The sequence below is a fragment of the Lytechinus pictus genome, chromosome 15 (assembly GCF_037042905.1).
Source record: "Lytechinus pictus isolate F3 Inbred chromosome 15, Lp3.0, whole genome shotgun sequence".
NCBI classification, from domain to species: domain Eukaryota; kingdom Metazoa; phylum Echinodermata; class Echinoidea; order Temnopleuroida; family Toxopneustidae; genus Lytechinus; species Lytechinus pictus.
In genome coordinates this window covers 23,382,946-23,403,819 of record NC_087259.1, presented here as the reverse complement: position 1 = coordinate 23,403,819, position 20,874 = coordinate 23,382,946, and the positions used below count along the sequence as shown (strand labels likewise).

At 36.0% G+C, this 20,874-nt stretch overlaps 1 protein-coding gene across 2 annotated transcripts in view; it reads right to left on the bottom strand.

Moving 5' to 3' along the window:
- Positions 1–426: 426 nt before the first annotated feature.
- The window catches only part of LOC129277930 (ubiquitin carboxyl-terminal hydrolase 20-like), a 42,605-nt gene continuing 22,157 nt past the window's right edge, over positions 427–20,874 (bottom strand). For both annotated transcript variants that reach the window (XM_064110801.1, XM_064110803.1), the window contains exons 12-25: positions 18,135–18,232; positions 17,305–17,465; positions 16,682–16,755; positions 15,318–15,351; positions 14,423–14,589; positions 13,072–13,137; positions 12,077–12,203; positions 11,114–11,177; positions 9,201–9,306; positions 8,433–8,514; positions 7,201–7,309; positions 5,497–5,602; positions 4,999–5,067; positions 427–3,848 (exon numbers count right to left, since the gene is read on the bottom strand). In XM_064110801.1, the coding sequence (XP_063966871.1) occupies positions 3,661–3,848; positions 4,999–5,067; positions 5,497–5,602; positions 7,201–7,309; positions 8,433–8,514; positions 9,201–9,306; positions 11,114–11,177; positions 12,077–12,203; positions 13,072–13,137; positions 14,423–14,589; positions 15,318–15,351; positions 16,682–16,755; positions 17,305–17,465; positions 18,135–18,232 (1,451 nt within the window). In that variant the 3' untranslated portion in view covers positions 427–3,660. The remainder of the gene's footprint in view (positions 3,849–4,998; positions 5,068–5,496; positions 5,603–7,200; positions 7,310–8,432; positions 8,515–9,200; positions 9,307–11,113; positions 11,178–12,076; positions 12,204–13,071; positions 13,138–14,422; positions 14,590–15,317; positions 15,352–16,681; positions 16,756–17,304; positions 17,466–18,134; positions 18,233–20,874) is intronic.

Here is a 20,874-nt window from a genome sequence, read left to right as displayed (position 1 = left end):
GGACAAACATGCATTGTCCAACCTATCAACACATGTCTGCAAATTATTGAAAAACAGGTTTTGAAATATAAGCTATGATAATGCTACTTATAAATTTGCTAATTTTGAACTGAATGATGATTCTAAGCACTGTTTGAAGACATTGAAATTTGTGAGACATTTCCTATTTCTGAGCAAGTGTCATTAGCGCCCAGCTGAGGCGGATACCGGTGCTATATAAGAACCCATCATTATGGTCATAATGTATAAATCTATATTAAAACCTTTCTAAAGCCCAAGAGGTGATCTTAAAGACCCAGGGCAAATTAAAAGTTGAATAAAATATGACTTCAAATGTAATTTTTTGATAAATTGAAATGTTGTTTTTTAGATCAATCAAATTAGATTATGTTGAGACAAGAATAAACATACAACACAATTTAAATGATGTTTATAGTACAGTACATGTACCACATGTCTTTGTAGCTTTTAATAAAATCAACAATAAATAATTCCATCTATACAAATAATTTGGAATAATGGATAAATAACATTTAGATTTCATAGACGAAAATCAGGATCACAATTTCATATTCCAAAAGTTAAAACAATTTTTGTAAAATACCAAACTCGTTATCATAGATAAATTGGAGCATTTGCTGAACTTTGAAACAAATTGGCCTACATTGGAATAAGTAGAAGAAAAAATGTAAAAAGCTATTAAAAGAAATACATAAATAGAAATAAATTTGAAAGTGACAAAACATTTTCACAAATCGGAAACAAAATATTGGTAAAGCTAAAATGAGAATAGCTCTTCCAAAGTAACACAGCTGCAGACCATAATTTGATGAGTGGCAATGGCCAGTTGACATAACTAAATCTATAAGAAATCATTATGGATCGGAAAGGGTAAAAAATGTGAGAGAGAAAGAGACAGAGGGGTGGGGGGGAGGAAGGGAGTGTTGGGGCAGGGAACTCGGAAATTAATTTCTAAAAATGACCCGCCTTCTATAACATACTTTACATATGGATTGCTTGATAATTGTGAGAAGAAACAAATATATACTTCATGAAATTAAAACTAAAAGTAGCATTTATCACACTTTTGTTCACACTGTACATATCGGCAGTCCTAAAGAGTGCAGAGTGACACATACATTATGCAAAACATTAAATATGGCACATTAATTGAATGGTAAGACACACAGAGGCCTCACAACTTAAATCAAGAAATCATCGATGTGCTATCATTGTCACATTCATGAAAGAACATAGCCCCTTTCACACTTGGTTTTTAGAGCTTTTTGTGACTTTTCTGTTATGTTACTAACTCACAGTACACACTACAGAACATAGTCGAATGACCATATGTGGATGACCCACACCCATAAACTTTGAGAATGTGTACAGGTCAATGTACAGCTAACAAGGTATAAGTCACAAATATATATATACACTTTTGTTACAAAATAACAAATGTTTGATAAACAAGTATATCAACAAATCACATATAGGAACTAAGTTGCAAGCAACTAAATAAATTTCTTTTCAAAGCTTTGAAGGGTGCTTTGAGTTTTTATTCATAAAAAATCTTTTAAAATCTAGACTAGCTCTAAGAATATATATATAAATTTCATCAGAGTATTATATGTTTGAATACAAGATTATGGATTCTCATATTCTGGGAGTGTTTCATGAAAAGTTTAGTCAGTGATTTTCACTGACTAATTTGCTCTCAGCCAATCAGATGCAAGGATTTCAGTAGCTTATAAAAATAGTCAGCAAAAATCACTGACCATTTGTTTCATGAACTTTCCCCTGAATTCACTTGTGATAAATTCATATAAAGCAAAAATTATTCAAGTACATGTAGGATGGGGTGGGGTGTCTGGACACTTTAAAATTTTGAAGCCTTCTATTTGTCTTTGGAATACACAAAAAAAAAATGAATTCAATAGTTGTAATCTTCTTCAATTTTATTCTCTATAATAGTGCCTAACGTTTTGCACAAAAAAATGATGAGACTTTGCTTGTTAACTTTTCCAAATGGCTGTTTAAAACAATTGTCTGGTCACACAGCAAATGAGAATACTATATTATATATTCTTGTATCATTACAAACTCATTTACTTAACACAGCATACACCATGCTCTGGATAGATTTCTCTCTTTGACATAAATAATCAAAATGCATGAAATTGAGTCTAGAATGAAACAGAATGATGGAAAAAAGTCCATTATTGACAAAATAATCATCTTAAATGATATTATATTAGAATTGTTTACTTACATATTTCATGCATACATGTACTTTAATTAGCCTGCCAGAGGCTTGTCAGAGTCAGACATAGCAATAACTGATGCATGCACACTGGACTCCAGGTATATGAAATGAATTATACCTCATCACTAGCTTACCAGGATAGAAACTTGCATAAATTCGAATCACTTAATAAATAGGCCAATTGCCATACGATCAGAAACAGGGTTTACCACCGAGTCTGCAAACTTTTGATTTGCATGTTGGTCTACATGTATGTAAACAATTTGCACATCCTGTTTCATTTATCACAAGTACCTGTTTGAAATCTTTAACAGTAATACTAATGGAAAAAAATAAAAAGATCTCATCAACAACAACAATCAATTGCTACAATCAATGTGAAAAGTCAATGGCCAATGATAGTCACAACTGACCAATAACCAATAAGAATTATTCTCTCCAAACTTACAATTTACTAGTATTCCAAACCTTTATGATAGAGGGCCCCGAAGAGGAATATAAGGCAAGAATATTTTTATTATAACCTTCATCATTGCATTAAAGAAGCAGATTCAATCAGTGAGGACATTGTTCAGAGAGTGATGATCTTTTGTGCGATTCCCCCACTAGAATAGCGCGATGTTCAGGTATCTACTTTACCGGCAAAAACACATCTATTATGCTTTAGCAATCTCTGCAGCTTGACGACCACTATTAGCACTGCTTGAATGAAAGCATACATATAGTTCACAGGTATTATATAAAAAATAATCTTGTAAAGAATTCAGCTGGTTTACACAAATGTTGCTCTTTACATTTAGCACGTTGTGGTCTAGTGGTTCTGACTCGCACCTTTCAAACAGAGGGTCATGGGTTCGAATCCTAGCCATGGCGTGTTTTCCGTCAGCAAGAAATTTATCCTCACTGTGCGGCACTAGACCCAGGTGAGGTGAATGGGTACCCGACAGGATTAATTCCTTGAATGCACTGAGCGCTGGCAATGGTAGCTCAAGCTAAAGCCGGGGTAATAATGGCAGTGCTTTGTATCCTCAGGCAAAAAGTGCTATACAAATTACAGCAATTATTATTATTTATTAGCAATCTAGCAAAATGATTTAGGACACTTCTTAGCGGCCAATGTTACCAGTAAGTAACCATCTTCCAAAGTATAGAGAGATATCCAGGAATGATTGCCATTTTCCACTAAAAAGACAAGAGATGAATGTTTCTCTCAACGTTGGCAGTCGATCCTGGGTGGTCCTTCTCAGGGGTCACTGCTACCAGTACATATAGCCCATTCCCACGTGTTTATCCAAGAACTATTGACACCTTTAATTCAAAATGAAGTCATTGAGCAAAGATTAAAACAAAATGTAGCTCACTAAATCAAACGTCAGACAGTCAAGCGTGGTGCTTCAGGACATTTCTTCTCTGGGGCTGCTGCTACCTGTAGCTGCCCCTTCCTCACCCCTACCCCCGACTCCCGTAGAGGGGTGTTCTGCGATTGCAGGAGGGTTGGGTCTTAGGACCACCTCGGGGCCACCATCATAGATTCCATGAAGATATTCCCACATGGCCTCCGAAATCTGACCTGAATCAGCTCCTGTGAAAAAAAAAGTCAAACTGAAGATTTGATATTAAGTCCCTAGTTTCCTACCTTTCATCATGCAGACTTTGTGTTATTTGGTGTTCTTCTGTGGCATACATTATAAAATATGAAAATGCAAGTGTAAATAGTGAAAATATAATTAAAAAAAACCCCATAAGTTTCCATTATATATACCAACTGTAAAAGCAAATGAAGCTTGATGAACACAGTGCAAATACATGTAGGTACGACTAGCAGATTTTCCTTTAGTGCGAATTTTATTAACCAGGTTTTTAATATTCATGATTTTTATAGCCTATCATATAAATTTAATTTTGGGGGCCTGAAATCTTCTTTTCTATGAATTTCCATTTCTTCTCAAATTCTGTGAATTTTTTTCATATCAAGGAAAACTTACTCTGACTCTAGGCTAACTGCCCAGAGTTGAGTAAAATATATGAAACTCCACTCAAAAAGAACTATCAGCAAGATTTTTTTTTTCTTTGATGAAGCGATTTGACAATGGCTTGTGTCATATATATGTCAGATTATCTAATTGTATTGCATGGCGTTTCGACAGACTTAAAATCAGACAAAATGGGCATACCCTAATTGGATAATTTACAAATTTGGGAATGAGCTCAGAGGCAATAAATGAAGCATATTAAAAAAGAAAAATACCCAAAACAGTGCAATCCCTCTGTATTGCAAATATCTCAATGACATTATATTCTCTGGATGTACAAACAACTTTACTTTAACTTACACCAACATTCATGAAAACTGAAATTACACTCATTTGAATATGACCACATTAGATGAGACCATTCGAGTGTGATTAAAACACCCGGGCCCTGTCATACAAAAACAGTTAAGATTGATCCCATCAACCTCAGCTATTTGGAAATCCATCAACATCATAATTTATACTACAGGAAATTTGCACAATGTCCTTTGTAAGTAAAGAGAAGCACACTGAATCTTCAAGAAAAAAATGTATAAATATACATCATATCAAAAATATTTTGAACAAACATGCATTTTAGATATTGACATTGCTGATTTTCCATAGTGGTTGATTGAATCAATCAATCGCAACTCTTTGTAAGACAGGGCCCTGGACATGGAGTCTGTTTATATTCCAGCAGACGTGTGATTAACCTACCTTGTTTGAGAGTTGTGTAGCCACCCTTTGTCACTGCGATAAGTTTATTGTCGATCGGGCCAGGAGGTTCTAAATGAAATGAGACAAATATGATTGGAATTAAGACTATGGTTGTAGAAAGTAAGAGACAGTGGGTCAAAATAAAATGGTTAGGCAAAATAATCCCCCCAACACAATGAAATGGCCATTGTTTACATAAATTTATCATTTTTATGTCCTGGAAATAACTGCAGGACATGATTTCTGGTTTTGTGACTAATAATTGGCATTCCTAGAGACATTTTTCAATGTCCTTGAGAATAACTTTGAGAATGACATTGAGAAAGTCATCCTGAATATAACAGTGTGCCTACAAACAAAGATGCCAAACCAGCATTATGCATGAAACTTTTGGAAAAGCCCTTGAGAATGATATTGAAGATAACCTTGAGAATAACATTGAAGATGACCTTGAGAATGTCATGCTAAATTTTATTGTGTTTGACCGTGAGGACTCACCAGCTTGCTTGGCTTTGACGAATGCTTCCCATTGCTTGAACCAGGCCAGGCTGATGCAGTAGACGGAGGTGTTGGTGGACTCATCCTGTTGAAACTCTTCATTCATCTGAGGTTGGATGGGTAGAGAAATGGATATTTACAGGCTGAATCAACCTCAAATGGGCAATTTCATAATATATGAAGTTTCACTCCCTACATTTGGGAACCTCCTGAAATGATTAATGGTTTTCTTATTCATAAAACATATGAAGTGCTTTCAATTATCATGGCATGAGTGTTTGTGAATGACATCCAAAATGTTTGAGTATTGCAAGGCATTGCGGTAAGACAACTTGTCCAATGTCTGCACCCATCCTTTAGAAGAAATCCACGATAAAGATACTTTGCCTCTTTTCATAGCTGCTTTCTTGTATTCTCAATGATATTGTCTCTGATGAAGTGTGAGGACTGGTAATAAATGGCCACTTGCCGGAAACCTCAGGGAATGATGCGGCTTTGACTTTTGAAAAGGTGCCTAACGTTCCATTTCATCTACATCGTGGTCTAGTGGTTCTGACACTTGCCTTTCAAACAGAGGGTCATGGCTTCGAGTCCTAGCCATGGCGAGTTTTCCTTCAGCAAGAAATTTATCCACACTGTGCTGCACTCGACCCAGGTGAGGTGAATGGGTACCCAGCAAGATTCATTCCTTGTATGCACTAAGCGCCGGGGATGGTAGCTCAAGCTAAGGCCGGGGCAATATTATAGCAGCGCTTTGTATCCTCAGGCAAAAAGCACTTTATAAATCCAGCTATTATTATTATTATTATTACATAACACTCACACCTTATGAAAAGTGTGAGTGGAACTACAATTTCTACTTGGTAACTTGGCAACATATTTTAAATAAATTATCTCACTCTTAAGTAGCGTCAATCAATTTCTACTTGGTAATTGTATGAAGATTTCAATACTTATCTTCATTCACATGTTGACTATTTAATGGCAATTCTTTGTAGAGTCAGGGATGTTACTTACAACTGATAAAAAGGTAGGACAAGCATCTAAATTTGCCTTTTCTTAAATAAAAGATTTTAAAAACAGTCCATTGCCTGTTTTAGTTGACATACTCAACAAAATATGAGTATGTCGACTAAGAAAGGCAATGGACAATGGTCACCCCCCCCCACCATACAGTCACATTTGTCATTGAAATAAAGTGCCAGTCTCCTCTCTTTTTAAGTCAGCCATTATCATTCATTCATTGCCTTCTTTCATTCATTATGCTTTACCTGAGATTGCATTAGCTTTTTAAATGTTTAGCCTTTCTTAATGCACTTTGCTATGTTTTTTTACTATTGTGCCAACACAAACTTGTAAACATGAATTTTCCAGCTCCGACTGTTTTTTTTTTCATGTGCGATTGTTATTAACATGTTTGATCATCAATAGAGACCTGGGGAGCGTTTCATGAAAGGACTTGTCGGACGTTTTATCCGACAAGTCCCATTTTATCCGACAGTTACCATAGTAACAGTACCTCTCAGCCAATCAACATCAGAGAAAGATGTCAGATCTGACAACTTGTCGGATGAAAACGTTGATGAAACACTCCCCGTTCTAATAGAATTGTATTGAATTTCTATGCCTAAGGCAAAAAATTTGTTCAAATGTAGGAATTCCTGTTATTGTCTGATAAGTGGTATCCTTGAATGGTAGACTTACTGTGATGAATGTATCCATTTCTTCCTTCCGCCTTCTCTCTAATAGCTCCATCTCAGTTTGGCAGACAGAGCATGGAGACAAACGATTGACAGCCGGCCCTCCACCAAACCTGCAACATCATACCACAGAAAATTACAAACTTGAAAAGAACATCTTGAGAGCATTCTCATAAAAAACAAAATAATACAAGATAATTATGCTATGAAATATTCATATGGACACTTGAAATAAATGTTTCTAAGCACTGGGGATATGATTATCCATGCTTTCGCATTTCTACCATTATAAAGAAAAAATTATTGAAATAATTTCAAGTCACTCAATCAATCAAAGTGGAAACATTTTCATTTATTCTTTGCATTTCAGTTTTTAGGATACTATATCTTGATAGGGGATGATGAAAAACATCCACTGCCCATCTTTGGTACAATAATAATATTAAATCATAAATTGGAATTATTAAATCATTATTAAACACTATTTGAAAGACTACAACCATCACCACCACTACTACTGCCACCACCACCACTACTACTGACACCACCACCACCACCACTACTTCTGCCACCACCACCACCATTACTACTACCACCACCACCACCATCACCACTACTACCACCACCACTACTACCATCACCACCACCACCACCACTACTTCTGTCACCACCATTACTACTACCACCACCACCACTACTACCACCACCACCATCACCACTACTACCACCACCACTACCACCATCAACACCACTAATACCACCACCACTTCAGCCACCACCGCCACCACCACTACCACCACCACCACTACCACCACTACTACTACCACCACCACCAATACTTCTGCCACCACCACCACCACTAGCACCACCACCACAACTACTACTACCACCACCATCACCACTACTTCTGTCACCACCATTACTACTACCACCTCCACCATCACCACTACTACCACCACCACTACCACCATCACCACCACCACCACTAGCACCACCACCACCACTACTACCACCACCACCACTACTACTACCACCACCACCACCAATACTTCTGCCACCACCACCATTACTACTACCACCACCATTACTACTACCACCACCACCACCACTACTACTACCACCACCACCACCATCACCACTACTACCACCATCACCACCACCACCACCACTACCACCATCACCACCACTACTACTACTATCTCAATCACCACTACCAAGATGCCACCCTGTGCTTACGTTCGATAGAGATGATCCCACACTGGCTGTGGTATCTTCAGAACTAATTTGTCCACGTAGCTTGCCTTGGTGGGTTGTACTCCTGTAAAATACAAACCAAAATTCATTGTCAAATGGAACAGGATGGTGCCTACACAAAGCATATAGGAATAGGTGTTTGTAGTAATCAACAGGTTAATACCTGCCAAACAATGTTTCTCAAGAATCTGCATTACAATAAAGAACCATTTCATCTTTTATAATAATTCATAGGGGAGGGTTAAAGACCCTCATCAAGTTTATTTTGAAAAGCTTATTCCTTTTAATGTCAGTAACATGTACAGTAAGTCTTGTTTAGCTTAAGTTTGACATACTTTATGTTTGTTCATTTCAGGAAAATGGGGGCTTTAAAGTGTAAAGTAGAAATATAATTTATTTTCTTCAATTCTATAATTCTGTCTTCAGATAGCACTTCATACATCAGACAAGAACTCAAATGGCTTCACATATCTTATGGATCAATATGAATACCAAAGATAAACTTGCCAATTTACCTGGAGAATCTTGAGTTAGGGATTAATAATGAAATGTCCATTGATTGATATTTGTGCTTATTCCCAAATTAACACAAGATGTGTAGAGTATCCACTACTCCTTCTACACTTGAATCACTTATGATTTTCTTTTAGAGCTTTTTATCAAAACACATAGGACCAAATCACAGAATGTTCCCAATCTGCCCCAAAAAGGGTTAGGAATCAGATTTAAAATCAAATGTGGTAAGATTACCTCCATGTTTACATAGGAAGTCGTGATTGGTGATCGGCCCAGGTTCAGCAAAATTGTTCAGTTTGTTCAGCCATTGGAGAGATACATAGAAGTGAAGAAAGCTTGGCTTTATGAAAGAAGAAAATAAAACAAGCATGATAAAATGTTTAATTCAGAGTACATGAAAATGAAAATATTCATATCTTTATCATATCTATCAGTATTTTATAAGGAACCATAAGTCACACATGATCAAAAAAATAACTTTTTTCTCTCTTTTTCATTTCATTTTTTTTTTTTTTAGTCTGATAATATGCAAACAACATTAGGGAATAGCATACTTCAAACTAAAAATTTAAAGTGCTTTTTGTAGCTAAACTGACAGAGAAAATTAAATCAGGGTTTCTTGGTAAGAAAAAGCAAACAATATAGGGAATACAGACTATTTCAAAAACATATGCACAAAAAGTGTCTCAAAGGCTTCCTGCTTGAACATACAAAGGAACTTTATGGGTATAATTCAAAATATTAAATTAACACAAAATATAAAAAAGTAAAAAAAAAAAAAAAACCTAACACTGAAAGAGAATGCAACCTGACCACTGGAAGGATCGATTACTGGTATCATTGGATATCATTTATAAACAAGTGGAATGCCTCTGGCGGTCTCACCTGCATCACGCAATTCAATATAGCAGCAGTGCTGACTTTGAAAACTACTATAACTCGCACAAGATGTTCAGTGATACTTGGTTACTCTTATTTCCACGTTTTATGAACTAGACCAATACACTTACAGCTAGATATGATGGTAATTCAACAAATACCCCCAACGTGGCCAAAGTTCTTTGACCTTACATGACCTTTGACCTAGGTAATGTGACCTGAAACTCGCACAGGATGTTCAGTGATACATGATTACTCTTATGTCCAAGATTCATGAGTGATCCAAAAACTTTCAAAGTTATGATGGTAATTCAACAGATACCCCCATTATGGCCAAAGTTCATTGACCTTTGACCTTGGTCATGTGACCTAAAATGCGCACAGGATGTTCAGTGATACTTGATTACTCTTATGTCCAAGTTTTATGAACTAGACCAACATACTTTCAAAGTTATGATGGTAATTCAACAAATACCCCAATTTGGCCAAAGTTCATTGACCCTAAATGACCTTTGACCTTGATCATGTGACCTGAAACTTGCACAGGATGTTCAGTAATACTTGATTACTATTATGTCCAAGTTTCATGAATCAGATCCATAAACTTTTAAAGTTATGATGGTAATTCAACAAATACCCCCAATTTGGCCAAAGTTCATTGACCCTAAATGACCTTTGACCTTGGTCATGTGACGTGAAACTCATGCAGGATGTTCAGTGATACTTGATTGATTAACCTTATGTCCAAGTTTCATTAACTAGGTCCATATATTTTCTAAGTTATGACATTTCAAAAACTTAACCTTAGGTTAAGATTTTGATGTTGATTCCCCCAACATGGTCTAAGTTCATTGACCCTAAATGACCTTTGACCTTGGTCATGTGACATGAAACTCAGGCAGGATATTCAATAATACTTGATTAACCTTATAGCCAAGTTTTGTGAACTAGGTCCATATACTTTCTAAGTTATGCCGTCATTTCAAAAACTTAACCTTAGGTTAAGATTTGGTGTTGACGCCGCCGCCGCCGTCGGAAAAGCGGCGCCTATAGTCTCACTCTGCTATGCAGGTGAGACAAAAACGATTCATGCGTAGTGCCTATCATTTTCAAAATACCATTCATTTGTTCACACCGTTTTCATGCATCAGAATAAAAATTTCTTTTTTTTAAATCTAAAAATATCACTCAATATTAAACTGTGCTGTAAATGTTTAGTACTTGGCTATAAATAGATGTAAGAATGTAGAAAATGGGGGAAAACCAACCTCTTCTTGTTCGAATAAGTCAATTACTTTCTGTCTTTCTCTTATGGCTTCCTCAGATGTCTTTCTGGAATGATAAACAACAAAAAATTGATGTCAAAAGATGGACAGAATGGTGGATAGATTGATGATCAAATGGATAATTGGATTGCTAGATACTAGATGAAGAGAAAGATACTAAACTAAGTGACATGTACTGCATAAAATCCAATGTTCAACATGACAAACTGATCCTACTGGAATTTAGAAAGAAATCAATATTGATGATGATCACTTGATGGTCACAATATATTTTTAACAGAACATAACAAAATGACCATTGAAGTGTTTGTATGTACAAATAGACATTATTGTATATTGATTATCAAGCCGAGGTTTAACCCTAGTCTAAACTAGTATTCCAACCCACACTTCTATGGAATGCTTGGCTTCATAATATTTCTTCCATATTGATGGCAATTGAAATGTATCAATTTATTTGTCAAAATTCATAGTAATTTTGTTATTTTCCTATTCTTCCTATTTCATGACTCAATGTTTTTGACAACTTTTTGCAGCAGGATAAGAATAACTTGAAATTGGTGAATAAGTTGACAAGTGGCACTTTATAAAAGTGTGGTCTAAGTTGACCAAGGTTTAACTAAACCATGGCTATTAGAATACCATCCTTTGTGTTAAAAACAAGTATTTTCTCAATGAATACGTAAATAAGCATGGCATTCTGCCAGTAGATGGGTCTTCTTCTGAGATATAATCAACAGGGCTTAACTCTTTGAAGGCTGTGGTCTTGAAAGCCCTCTTGAATGGCCTCAAACCCCTCTCACAAGCATTGAATATGTTATGTGCCATTTTTAGTATTTCTATTTGTGCTCTAATAGAGAAATGGGCCCTACACATAAACAGCCTTGCCCTTAAATATCAAACTTTAACAGCTGAATAAATAAATCAATGGAGATACAGTCTTACTTGTAGAAAAGTACATAGGCTTCACAGTTAGCGACCTGGAGCGGGCTGACCTCGGTGACGTAAATATCATCATACTCGTACCACTGACCATTGAGCCAATTGACAGCGTAGCTTGTATAGTGACCACCTAAACAATAAACAAATAAGCAGGCCAAACACCAATGATCTCAACAAATTTATACAGGTGATATTGCATTAATAATGAAATCAAAGAGAGACAATGGGGGATCCAGTGGGTAATTTGAAATTCAGTGTTAACAATTTGGTGTTAGTGTTGGGCTAATGTTTTTACGTAAGCACAGCACCAAACTTAAAATGAAGCTGGTGCTGGGATGAATCTCAAGAGTGAGATGTGAATTATCCTTTGAAAACTCACTTTAGGTGTTAGAGCTAGAGAATACAATGTGATATTTGCTTTGAACACCAATTCATACACTGAGCCCTAAATCACCTCGTGAATGAATGAAAGCAACAAGACGGTTCCACTTCAATTCTGGATATGATACTATACCCTATCCTAAACCCAACCCTAAAACTAACATGAAACCCTATTGCAACCCTAACCCTATATCTTAGATGAAATAAAGCCTGGAGTAATTGTCACAGGAGCAAATGTTTTGTCACCAACAAGGCAGATGGAGAGGAAAAGACAGACGGCGGGGAGAAAGAAAGAAATAACAATAACACACACAAGATGACCTCTACAAGATGGATAGGACATCACATGGGAAAATATCATATACAAGCAGAATACTATCACAATTATTTCTAAAAGCCATGAACTAATTCTTAGCAAGGAAGTACAAAATAGACTGTCATTGCTTGGTACATGTATGTATAACTTAAAAAAAATTATTTGAAGATTTAATCACGTGGAATGTATTCATAACATAAGAAATGCATAATCATGAATCACTTTTGTGATTTTGGGGCTGAAAAATCAATTGAACATACCCTACTAGATTCAAAAGGAAAAAAATAAATAAATCTCCTACCTCCCGCTGTACCATGATGGCATATAACAGCACTCAGATCATAGGTAGCGCACTTATTCTTGCAATCTGTGATAAATAAAACAGAAGAGTCTCTATTTATTCATGAAGTTTTTTAAATACAAATATAACTGTTTCCGCTCTCCTATAATGAAAAATATCAAAAGCTATTGGAAGTATTTTCACACTTTGATTACTGGTTGGTATTTCATAACGTGACATGGCTGATAAAACCCTGTAACTCAAAATTTAAATATTTTGCTGACAGCTCAGAATAAGCAAGATTTTAGAGTTATAACATGGGCAGCAACTTTCTTTTGCCTCAAAAGAGTTCTTCACAGGTATCAGGAGACTGTTTTCAGACAATATGAGATTGCCACCATTGCTATATTTTTTCAAATACAGCATTTCTACGCTGCCCTCAAAATTTTTAAACTTTGCGATACAAGGTTTTATCAGCCACGATATTAAAGCTCTTGTACAGTAAAGCATAACTTGACTGGAAGTGTTCTTAGGATCAAGGTCAGTTACATGTACGGTACATCACGATATACAGTGGTGCTAAAAAGTTAGTAAACACCACCAGAAAATGAACATATTCAAAAGCGTTCATGTTCTGCCATGTTATAGATATTCAATTGTGAAAACAGGTGATGAATATTACATTCAATAAAGTTTGTTTCTCCTTCAAAATGATTAGTAGATAATAGATACCTGCATTGCAGAGCTAACTTGTTCCTTTGCATAGTCTACATGGCTTTCAGTATTCACTTGTCAATTGGTTCAAATGGTATATCTGTGATCTCATGAAGCAATGTGCTGGCAGGATCAAACTTGGATTTCAAGTAACGACCTCATACCCCCACCATCGTTCTTCTTTGTGAAGAGAGTTTTTTTTTTATAGTCAAAGAAAAGCACATAACTTCAAGTTTATGCAGGAATTCCATTTGATTTTCAATATGGGTGGATAGAAGGAAAAATATGCTAAGCAGAATTCTTAGGGCTACTGACAGACTCCACTTTTCCTCCTAGGAAGTAAGGTACTATCAGTCACAAACACAGCAATAAATCAATAGGAGAACAATATCTGGGTCTAATCTTCCACAGAGATGTGATTGTTCCGATCAATCTCAACTATATGGAAATCCATCACTGTCATAATTTTTCCTACCAGAAATTTGCACAATATCCTTTGTGACCAAAGGGAGCACACTGAATTGTAAAGACAATGTTTATTGTATGAGTATACATGTACATCTAGAAAACATCTTGAAAAAACATATATATGCATTTTAGATGTTAGCATTGCTGGCTTTCCATAGTTATGCTTGATCTGTTCAATCGCAACTCTTACCTTTTGCAAGGTATGGCGTCATATCCAGGCTGTCCAGCGGGAAGGAGACATAGCTGTTTATCTTGGAGGAGTAGGAAGTAAAGGATTCATGACGGAACCGCTTCAGATGGACGCATAGGACTTCCGGGAGTTCCAGGACTTGCACATACTTTACCCCATTTCTTAATCTAAGCAGGAGTGAGAGTAGAAATAATACTTCATAATCCACTTCATCTACTTTTAGGAAACTTGGAATAAGACCTAGTATTCTTCAAATTGACTTATTGATAATTAGAAATTGGATAATTCTCTGCCAATAAGCTTGTTCACGGTTGTAAACTGCGCACAAGCAGAAAAAGGTCATTGGAGACAACCATGAAGGTGGCTTTCAAATTCACTGACATAGGCTTTTGTGATTTGATGATTATTCATGTATTCCTTTCAAAATACTTATCACATCCAAGCTGAAGAGTAATAAATAGAGCCTTCATAATCACTGGTATTTGACAGTAGCCTAAACAATAGTCAAATGTGCCAAAGGCAGACAATAACACAGATTTCCAAACTTTATCCCTGATGTACTATTCTAGTCACCTGGTCTATACAATGCCTTTTGTTCTTAGAATTTGAATACTCTATTGGTAAAGCTTACGCAACATCTACATTTGAAAATGATAGTGCTTATCCTAATGAAAAATCACAATGGTCATTTGAGAAAAGTTGATCATGAGCTAATCGTGAACTGGCTTATTTAAGTCATTATCAAGTAAGAATGTAAACCGTACAGAAGGCTTTATCATAATCCCTTTTCTCCTGAATAATCACTGCTTTCTTCCAGATTTATTTATTCAAAATTTTGGTTTCGTGAAATTTTCTCAAGATCTCAAATTTAAGTGAGTTTTTTTTTTAAGCTTACTTTTTACATTTTTCACAGCTGTACATGTTGTCACCTGTGCACAAAACAAATAGAAGAAATAAGGTTAAAGAACGTTAAAATCATTAAAAAATATCAACTCACTTCAGGTACATAAACTCGATACTGATGTTTTTTGTATAAAATTTCTCGATGGAATAATTCTGGATAAAAGTAGAACAAAAACTGCTTCTTCGTGAATGAGAGGTATAATGTATCTTCTTCAAGAGTATAACCATTAATCAACAATATCTTTTAAAAGGCAATTCGTTGATTATCTAAAAAGAAAAAATTTAGGTAAGAGATTTGCCATACACCAAGCATGAGAAGGCAAGCAAACAACATATGGAGACTATGCATTTACCGGGGGGGGGGGGGGGGGGGCGGGGAAGGGGGGATGGACGAAACTGCTCTGCTGAACTTTCTCACAATCTTTACACTACACAGTATTTCACAACTTTTTCACAGTTTCTGATAACAAATTGAAACCTCCCGGCACCATTGCCAAGGTAGCAACATAAACTTGGATATTGGACCAATGTCACCCCCTCCATTAGTTCAAATAATCTGATTCTATTTGGGTTGAGATTTTAATTTTTTTTTCTCTTGTAATGTAAAACATTTGAGTGCTCCAAACACATATGGAATCCCAAATAGTGAATACCATTATAAATTTTGAATCATTTCAGAGACCTTTTTTTATCAAATGTTATAAATCTGAAGTATTTGATATTTAATATAATAAAATTCAAAATAAATAATGATTGTTAAACGCCATCTCCCTTAAATGTATATCATACATGATGAGCATATTACTGCTATGTGAAATTTAGCTAAACTACAAAATCTGACAACTTCCGTATTTTACATCCAATTTCTGATGAAATGTTCAGTGTCATGCTTGTTGAGTTTTCTCTATTGATTAAAATCTTCTTTCATTCTAGAGTTGACATAAAGACAAATGAAAGCAGTTACAGTAAACAATGATTTCAATAGAAAGTCTGTAAAAAATCCCATGGTCAATTGCAACTATATCATTGAGGATCTAGATCTACTACAATACATAAACTGAAATCTGTTAAATTCTGAAATCTATGCTGAAAAACGGTCACACTGTAAATCGCAGACACAGAAAAGCAAAAGTGGGACTGTGTATTTTTTTGCTTAATACAAAAACAAACACAATTCGCTTTAATCCCATGCTTCTTCTGCTGATTTCTCAGTAATCACACTATTTCTTCCAGAATCCTTTGGCACATATCTTATTCATACAAACAGACACGCTTTGGTGATAATTTTTTGGGGATTCTGTATGAACTCATTTTGAAATAAACACCACAAATGCCATTTGTAAAAGAAGTCATTACCTTTGAGTTCATCTGCAGAGAAGAATGCAGCCAAACAATTATCAAGGGTGATATTAGGACCCCATAACCAGCTCCTGAAAAAACAACAGTAAGAACAACAATATCAACGTTTATAAATCCACAATGCTAGTATTTAAAACACCAAAATGCCATCACTAGAAACTTGCAATAAATTGCAAGGCTGATTGTAGGTCCTAAACTCAATCATAAGTCTTCTAAATTAAAAGACTAAAGACTACAATTCCAGCATTCAAATCTTACAATAGGGTACTAATAGTATTATCCGCTGATTCTTTGATAAATATGATTTTGACAGTTTGGTACTGTTTCTGTATGATGGTATTTGAGCAGATCGTACAGATTTAATTATGGTACATGCATGTTCATAAATGATATACAAAGATCGTATCCTGAATATCTGTACAATCCAATGCTTGAGAAGTGGTTTGATATAAAAATAAATCTGATCCAAAAGCAAATGATTGGCGACATCACTTTTGACATGGAAATTTTAAAAGTTAAATAATATCATCGTGAGAACTGAGGATTTCTCCTTCTTTCAACATTTTCCCTGGATTTCCTAGCCCTCCTCTGTTCTCCTCCCTCCCTCCATCTCTACTCACACTGGTAAGAAGCTATAGAACCATGCCATCCATCCTGCATTCCGATGAGTGTCAGCACACGACACCGTTGACTTGTTAGGCATCCCCTGGATCCGGGCCAGGTCCTCCTTCCCTGGGATGGGCAGGGACAGATCCTGGAACGTCTCCTTCTGACAAGACACCTAAAATCATCATAATAACAATGGAAAGCAACATCAGTCTAATGATTACCATAATCACAGCAATAAATTTAACATAAAATATACTTCTTCAGGCCATCAGACATCACAATAGAAAGTATCATTAATGAGTCTTAGGAGGCAACATAGCTCAGTTGGTAGAGCTGAGGTCTTGCAGTCCGGTGACCTGAATTTAAAACCAAGTCGATGCGCTGATGCCTATTGGTATAAAGGTATTCATCCTTATCACTGATCTCCTGGATCTCTAGTTGCTAGAAGCACACATTACATGCCTTCATGTGAATATCTCATGAAGAAACATGTTTCTGGCTCAAACGCCTTTCGGGATTGGACAGTTTCGCGACTGAAAATTCAATTTCAATTCAATTCAGCATTTATTTCCAATTCATTAAAAATACAAGTTGATATCATGATCATGTACAAACAAACAGACAATAAAAATTAAAACATATCATTGAAACATAAATAAATACAGACGAAAGTGATAATCGAAATTGCCAAAAAATAGTTCTTAAACCCCATAACCAAAATATGTTTGCATTTATCACCTGCCAGACATTTGCAACCTTAATTCTACCCAAGAAAAGGATGATTCATGTACATACATGTACATGACTTGTGATACGAAACAAGGTCATAATCAAAACTTACATTTTCACAAGTGAGACATTGCACTGAGCTTAAGATCTTGCCGTCAAAGACATCAGATATGATGCTCCGATATTTCGGGGACTGTTTCTTCTTCTTAACTGCAGATATGAAGTTTAAAAAATGAAGGATTTAGGAAGTCAATTTAAATGGAGACAATATGTCACTCTACATTATGGCATTGCAATAGCTTCACAAACATGCTAAACAAATGTGTTAAACACAGCAAAACATTGTTTTTATCAAGAATTTTTATTGATGCACAACTGTGTAAAATTACATTTTGCATTTTTTATAAAACAATTTTTGCTGCATTTCAAAACCATGGACCACCTTAACTGCAATACAACTTAAGTCTTTACTTTTCGGTACGAGTACAGTATGGGCATGATTTGCTTTGGAAAAAGAAAAAAAGTAACCTTGTAAAAACAAGAGGTAGGCGTCAAGAAATGAAAGATATATCAGCATGAATAAAAATATCAAGGAATAGAGACCGGGATATTCAAAACAAACAAGCGGAACGCCTCTGGCAGTCTCGCCTGCATTACGCAATTTAATATAGCAGCAGTGCTAACTTTGAAAACTACTATAAAATAATCATTCACAAAAACATCATTCATATAATGACATAATACCACGTTCATTGACCATAAATGACATTTGAACGGAGACTTAACCCTAAATAGACTGGGCTATTTCGATGCCTAAGAAGACTGGGGGGGGGGCTGATTCAGCCCCCCCCCCCCTATGATCTCGGCCGTCGACCGCGCGATCGCGACGAAAATTGGCACGTGCATTACCCATGGCATAATCTCCAAGACTGTAGGATCAAATTTTCCGAAAAATCTCATAATTCATTAATTATGCTAATTTATGCGTAAAATCAAAGATTTGCTCTAATTAACTAAATAAGGCCTCTAAACTGCTAATTTTTTATTCACAGACTCTTTGAAGGATTCTGATCAAATGTACTTTTAAAAAATTCAATATCACAATTCTTTTCTTATGTATTTTATTGTTTTTAAAATTTCTTATGTATTTCTTTGTTTTTCGACTTTTTGTTTTTTATTGTTTTTTCAATGGAAATCGTCCGCTACTTTATTTTGACCCTAAACAAGATGAAATTAATTGAGTTTGATTAGTAAAATTGAAAATAATGATACATTTAGGAATTTTGGCTAAAAACACAATTTGCATTGGATTTGTACACAAATTCACGCTTTTGAGCAATTTCGGGTCGACATGCACTTACAAATTGTTGCGTAATTTCGGAACCACGTACCCGCGCGTCGCAAATTTGGTCTCAAAAGTTGCGCAAGACTTGAAAGAAAAAAGTCATAGAACGGCGCGGCGCCAGCTTTTCGCGTTAAAGATTTATCGCGAAAAATGTTGAGGGGGGGGCTGAATCAGCCCCCCCAGTCTTTTTAGGGTTAAGACTGTCAACTACACCCATGTCCACATTTCATTCACTCTATCCATAAACTTTCAAAGTTATGATGGCACTTCAACAATTACCCCAACATGGCCTAAGTTTATTGACCTTAACTGACCTTTGACTTGGTTTTGTGACCTGAAACTCACAGTGGATGTTCAGTGATGCTTGATTACTCTTATATCCCAAGTCTTATGAACTAGATCCATAAACTTTCAGAGTTAGGATGGTAATTCAACAAATAACCCCAACACGTCCAAAGTTAATTGACCTTTAATGACCTTTGACCATGGTCATGTGACCTGAAACTCGTACAGGATGTTCAGTGATACTTGATTACTCTTATGTCCAAGTTTTATGAACTAGATCCATAAACTTTCAGAGTTAGGATGGTAATTTAACATATACCCCCAACACGGCCAAAGTTCATTGACCTTAAATGACCATTGACCATGGTCATGTGACCTGAAACTCGCACAGGATATTCAGTGGTACTTGATTAACCTAATGTCCAAGTTTCATGAACTAAATCCATAAATTTTCAAAGTTATGATGGTAATTCAACAAATACCCCCAACTTGGCCAAAGTTCATTGACCCTAAATGACCTTTGACCTTGGTCATGTGACCTGAAAATCAGGCAGGATGTTAACTAATACTTGATTAACCTTATGTCCAAGTTTCATGGACTAGATCCATAAATTTTCAAAGTTATGATAGTAATTCAACAAATACCCCCAACTTGACCAAAGTTCATTGACCCTAAATGACCTTTGACTTTGGTCACGTGACCTGAAACTCAAGCAGGATGTTCACTAATACTTGATTAACCATATGCCCATGTTTCATGAACTAGGTCCATATACTTTCTAAGTTATGATGTCATTTCAAAAACTTAACCTTCGGTTAAGATTTTGAAAATAATTTTCCCAACATGGTCTAAGTTCATTGACCCTAAATGACCTTTGTCATGTGACCTGAAACTCAGGCAGGATGTTCAGTAATACTTGATTAACCTTATGTCCAAGTTTCATGAACTAGGTCCATATACTTTCTAAGTTATGATGTCATTTCAAAAACTTAACCTTAGGTTAAGATTTGATGTTGACGCCGCCGCCGCCGCCGCCGTCGGAAAAGCGGCGCCTATAGTCTCGCTCTGCTATGCAGGCGAGACAAAAACCACTCAGTCAGACCGCAGCTCGCGCGATAATGAGCATATTCACGGAAATTTATTCAGCGGCCCTCTAGCGGTCTCCGAAGGAAAACGTGCGATCAAGTTGGCTTGATTTTCCCACTGAATTGGAGGGGCTGA